Source organism: Pteropus vampyrus, unplaced genomic scaffold, assembly GCF_000151845.1.
Source record: "Pteropus vampyrus isolate Shadow unplaced genomic scaffold, Pvam_2.0 Scaffold75, whole genome shotgun sequence".
NCBI classification, from domain to species: domain Eukaryota; kingdom Metazoa; phylum Chordata; class Mammalia; order Chiroptera; family Pteropodidae; genus Pteropus; species Pteropus vampyrus.
The window spans coordinates 3,762,455-3,767,978 of record NW_011888856.1 but is presented as its reverse complement, the minus strand read 5'-3'; the positions used below and the strand labels follow the sequence as shown (position 1 = coordinate 3,767,978).

The 5,524-nt window shown below is 45.2% G+C and overlaps 1 protein-coding gene across 1 annotated transcript in view; it reads left to right on the top strand.

Annotated features, from left to right (window-relative positions):
* Window positions 1-5,524, top strand: part of AOAH (acyloxyacyl hydrolase) — a 148,581-nt gene that overhangs the window by 105,081 nt on the left and 37,976 nt on the right. The window contains exons 15-16 of the mRNA XM_023532035.1: window positions 3,030-3,066; window positions 4,500-4,574. Of these exons, the coding sequence (XP_023387803.1) occupies window positions 3,030-3,066; window positions 4,500-4,574 (112 nt within the window). The remainder of the gene's footprint in view (window positions 1-3,029; window positions 3,067-4,499; window positions 4,575-5,524) is intronic.

The window sequence follows — 5,524 nt, the reverse complement described above, 5'->3', positions numbered from 1 at the left end:
AGGTAGATTCCTCCATTGGACCACCTTGACAAATAAATTATATGCCCCTGTTCCACAGTCCAACCTTTTCTGTTTCTCTGAACTATAATCACAGAGACCAGCGTATGTACCTCTTACGGGCGATACCAGTTCTTCGAATGCCTGCCTTGTTTGGCCACATCCCACAGGCCAGGAGCGCTCTCTCCTCCTGCATCTTCTGGTTTCAACTGTTTCAGTGAGTGCTTTCTGTAATGGTAGCAGCAGCCGCAGCCCGATCAGCAGCTGAGAAGAAGTCCATGTACAGGAGAGAAAGATAATAGAGATTGGGAGGGAGAGGGAAAACGTCGATGGCACCGGCAGACGGACAACAGAACAGCAGCAAAAGAGAATTAAGAAGAGAACTAATTACATCAAACGGAGATTTTCAAAAGGAAACGGAAATCCCGGAAGGTTTAGCAACTTTGGAGCAAAGAAAATTCTACGTTCGTATAATAAATAGTCACAAGAAAAAAAAAGTTGGGGTAAAGGAGAGCAGGCACTTCCTCTCTCCTGGAGTGGATGTTCGTGATTGCTGTTTTTAAATCCACCCCGACCGGTTGTGATTAACATGCCCTCCTTGTCCAGCAGCGAAGGGATGTGGTGGCATGGGCCAGGGGAAGAGGCTGACCACGAAGCAGGCCGTGACAGGTTTTCATTTTCATTTTCCTCAGGCTCCGTGGGTGACCCGCACCTCAAATCCCCAGCTGTTCTCTGGATAATGAGGAAAGTTATTGGCCCGTTCTGGTCCTTTCATTTTGTTTTCCTCACTCATGGCTTGAGCTTTCATTAGTTTTCATTTCTCATTAAGACACAAACCAAAGAGTGAGAATGAAACACCTCGTGATTCGCGATCTTACTGAAAATGGAGAGCTGAGATCATGGGGCTGGAAGTGAGTGCAGGGTCCCGCCGACGAGATGAGTGTGAGTGTGGCAGGCACTGGGCCGCCATGCGATGGCCGCCCCCCCTACTCCTCCCTCTAGGGAACAACAGGGAGCAACGGAACACCCGGAAACACTCCGGGTCTCTATGTTTAAGAGTCAGTGCTGCAACATCCGGCCCCTTCTCCGAGCAGAGAGAACAGGCTCAAATCACATTGGGTTCCCCTCTTTTCAAGCCGTGGGGTTGATTTTGCATTAAACTTTGCACCAGCACTCAGTTACGTGTCTGCCCCATCGATGCTACGCCTCTGGTGTAGAGGCCACGACCCACTCACCTGTTAATTCCCTACTGCACGTCGGGCACGTGGCCGGTGGCTCAACAAACGAGTGGGAAGACGGGACAGATGCGTGCGCCCCGGAGGGACCGCCCGCTCTTAATCCGCACGTTCGTGTGCATAGTGAATAATGCACTGCCTGGCTGCCACGGGAAACAGACAGCATGGCGTGTCCTCGAAGATTAAATATAGCGTTACCGTATCGTCGGCAATTTCCATTAAGTATCTACCTAAAAGAATTGAAAGTAGGAACCTAAATAAACACTCGCACACCAGTCTTCACAGCAGCATCGCTCACTATAGCCAAAAGGCGGGAACAACCCGAATGCCCATCGACGGGTGACTGGATAAACAAGATGTGGTAAATACACACAATGGAATATTACCCAGCCTTTAAAAGGAAGGAAATTCTGACACGTGCTCCAAATAAATGAACTTTGGCAACACTACGCTAAGGGAAATAAGCCAAACACAAAAATATTGTAATGGTTCCACCTAGACGAGGTACCGAGAATGGTTGATTCATAGAGACAGAATGCAGGATGGTGTTATCAGAGGCCGGGGGAGGGGTTCATGGGGAGTAATTCCAGAGGAACAGTGGTGGCGACTGGACCACAATGTGAATGTTCCTAATCCCACTGAATCGTACCCTCAAGAAGGGTAAAAACGGTAAAGTCTACATGCTGTATGTTTTACCACAATAAAAAAGGAAATGCGTCAATATTCATTTAATATACTAACCATCCTGAATCAGCCAAGAGAACATCAACATTGCCCAAACCACTTGCACGTAGTTGCATGGGACAAAGAGGCGGTCACTGCGTGGTCACATGTGCCAGCTTCAGGGGAACACGTGCCGGCGTGCCCTTCACAGCGGTGCACTGCTCTTTTTCCCATGTGGGTTACGGGAACACGCACTGGCTCTGTCATAAAATGTGCCTGCTCCCCAAGCTTCCAAGGCAGGAAGTTACTGGAAGCTCTTCCTTGTCCCTTGGGTTACACCACCCACCTGAGGATTACTCACTCATTACTGCAGACCAGCCTCCAACGGACAGGAAAACCTACTTGGGTTCTCTCTTTCTGGATTCCCCGCCTAGAGAAGCGGTGTCAGACAGAGCTCAGTATTCCAAGCAGAAGGGGCGGGGTTTGAATTGTAGTTCTCCAAATTATTAGTTGTATGGCTTCGGGAGAGTCTCTTAGGTGAGCCTCAGTTTCCTCACCTGTAAAATGGGAATACGACTGTGCTTCTCTCACACGGTTGTGCTGAGACCTAAATGAACGAATAATATAAGTGCTTAACAGAGTGTTTCTAATATTTCATGGAGGAAATATACTACAGGCAGTAACGGGTGGAGAAGTAGAACTAGATCAGCTCTACGGTCTGAACCTTGCTCAGGCTGGCCAGCAGGGGGAGCCTCGGGAGTGTCAGGAATACCGGCGGGCAATCGACTGGGGCTCTCCAGGGAGACGGATGGTTCTGGAAGAATCCTTTTTACTATTCCTCTCATCCCTCAGCTCGTTCCTCCTCTTCTGGGTGATTTCTCTCTCTAGTGATAGATATACACATTTTTCTGTCATTTACGAGAAAGTTTACTCATTCGTGTTAAGGAAAAGTCTTGAGATCTGTGAATCCAAGGAATTTGGGGTTATGTTAATACAATGCCAGCTAGACATAAAACCTCTCCTCTGACTGGACAATAATGCTTTCTCCATGATTTCAGTCAACCAGACTCTCATGCTCATAGTATTGAATTGAACTCACTAACTTTAATTATTTTCTTCATTTTAATTATTCAGGTGCATCTTCCCAAAACCTGAAGAAATTTATAGAAAGGTAAGTGGAAGAGGGATATGAGAAGTCATTTTTAAATCGGGTTTCTCAAAGTTGAAAATCACATGATATCACTTATATGTCAGATATAAACCTAAAAGCAACAAATGACCAGGACAAACAGACAGAGACTCATGGACATGGACTATAGACTAGTGGTTACCAGAGGGTAGGGGATGGGGGAGGAAGGGGGAGTTATGCGGGGTAAAGGGGGTCAAATATGTGGTGACAGAAAGAAATCTAACTACAGGAGGTGGGTACACAGTGTAAATATACATATGCCTTACTGTTAAAGTGTGCAGCTCAAACATTGGATTTCTTAACCAATGTCAACATAAAAAATAAATTAATTTTAAAAAAATAGAAACAAACTCATAGATACAGAGAACATTTTGATGGTTGCCAGATGGGAGAGGGCTTGGGAGGATGGATGACAAAGGTAAAGGGATTAAGAAGTATAAATTTCCAGTTATAAAAATAGTCACAGGATGTAAATTATAGCATAGGGACTATAGTTAATAATATTGTAATAACTCGGTATGGCGTCAAATGGGTACTAGACTTACTGGGGTGAGCACTTCGTAAGGTATATGAATGTCTAATCACTATGTTGTATGCCTGAAACTAATATAATATTGAATGTCAACCGTAACTGAAAAATGAATTTTAAAAATAAATATAATCAAAAAACAGTAAAAAATAATAATAATAATAAATAAAAATAAATAAATTGGGTTTCTCATTTTGAAAAATGAATGAAAACTCTGTTGTTGCCCCATAATCGCTTGCACTGAGCATCAGTAGCTAGTTAGTCACTCTGCAGACACATCCTGCCTGGGCCAGGGAGCATTGGAGGTGATTCATGTATATATGTCCTTAAAGAAAGATTGTAAAAAATGCATTCGACGTGGATAAAACTTAGATCTGGCCAAAGTATCTGAAAAAGGCAAAAAGGATTCTTTCTTTTTCCTGCTTTATGCATAAGAAAACAATTCTGTGCTCATTTCGGGCAGAAGCGAGGCCCTGGAATGAAATCCTTGAGAAACCCTTGATTTTTCACAGTTAGCTCCAGGCCCACGACTGTCAGGCTGTCTTACGAATCCGAACATAAGTAACCCAGGTAACCCACCCGTGTCGATGGATGACAAATGCGGCGGATGCTAAAAAGGCAGCGGCACGTCGCCCTTCTGCAGACTGTAACCCACGCTTTTCAACGCTACGCATTTTTGTGGTCTTTCCCTAATGGGAAAGTAGGGTAAAGTCTGTAGAGAAGAACGTGGGAAAAGGGAATAAGGGCACTAGAATGAAAGACAAATAGCAGAACGTTTACAGAGGGCGGCCCTACGAAGGTTCTTTCCCAGGCCCAGCCTGCGACATTGGTTACAAAGCTAGGTTTCCAAGTGTTTGACATTCAGATTCCGTCTGTGGCTTCTCAGTTTGTCTAGGAACCAACTGTTGGACCACCCAGCCATCGTCATTTATGCCATGATTGGGAATGATGTCTGCAATGGGTGAGTTCTTGAGAAAGAAGGTTTTGAAAAGTCTTTGACTCGGGGATCCCTCCTTGTCCACTCCACTCCATTGCAGTAGCCTGCTGTCGGGCTGAAGTTCTCTGTCTTAGCAAGTCCTAGACGCATGTGAAATCAACGAAATCAACAGGTAATGCTGAAAGACCCTTTTTAAAACACATCCAATCCATTAATTCTTTGCTCTGATTCACAGCGAATGGGTGTGTCGTGATCAGTTCCGAGTTGTAGCACGAGAAATATACTTCTACTAGCCAAGAATCCAAGACTGAGAATCATGACTTTTTAAATGAAATAAGACAAAATTAAGAACAGCTGCCTCGCTCCTGTTCTCACACACTTACTCATGCTGTCGAGACTCCATACACTTAGAGCATTTGCAGAGAAACTGCACATAATTCACGGCCAATCCTACCTATTCCCAGGGCCCCAGTAAGAAAGAAAGTGGTTTTGCTAACCTGCTAAGATCAATAGTGATCTCAAAATGCTGAATACCTTAGTTACCCCATAACAGTTTGGAAGGTTGTTCAAAATCTGCGGACGCCCCTAAGAATATGCTGCACATGTGAATGCTGTCTGCTCTGTGCTCACAGCCAAAAGAAAAAAGGGAGACATCGGATCTAGAACAACTCCCCAGTAGCCGCCCACCCACCATCTTAGAAAATGGCAGAAAAGGAAAGCCAAGAGGGGTGAAGTGACTTGCCCAATGAATTGACAGAGCTGGCTTCCGCCCTGAGTAGCTCTAGACCCAGGCCGCCCTGCTCACTGCCCATCCTTTGCTTTCCCGTACCTCAAAGTTCAGTATTATTAAAATGCACTTGCCCTCATGGACACCTCCGTGAGAGCCCTAGAATTCTTACGGCGAAGGAGGTATAGACCTAACCAGTGAAGTGAGTTCCGCACAGGAGATACCACACTGTGATCCAGAGATGCTT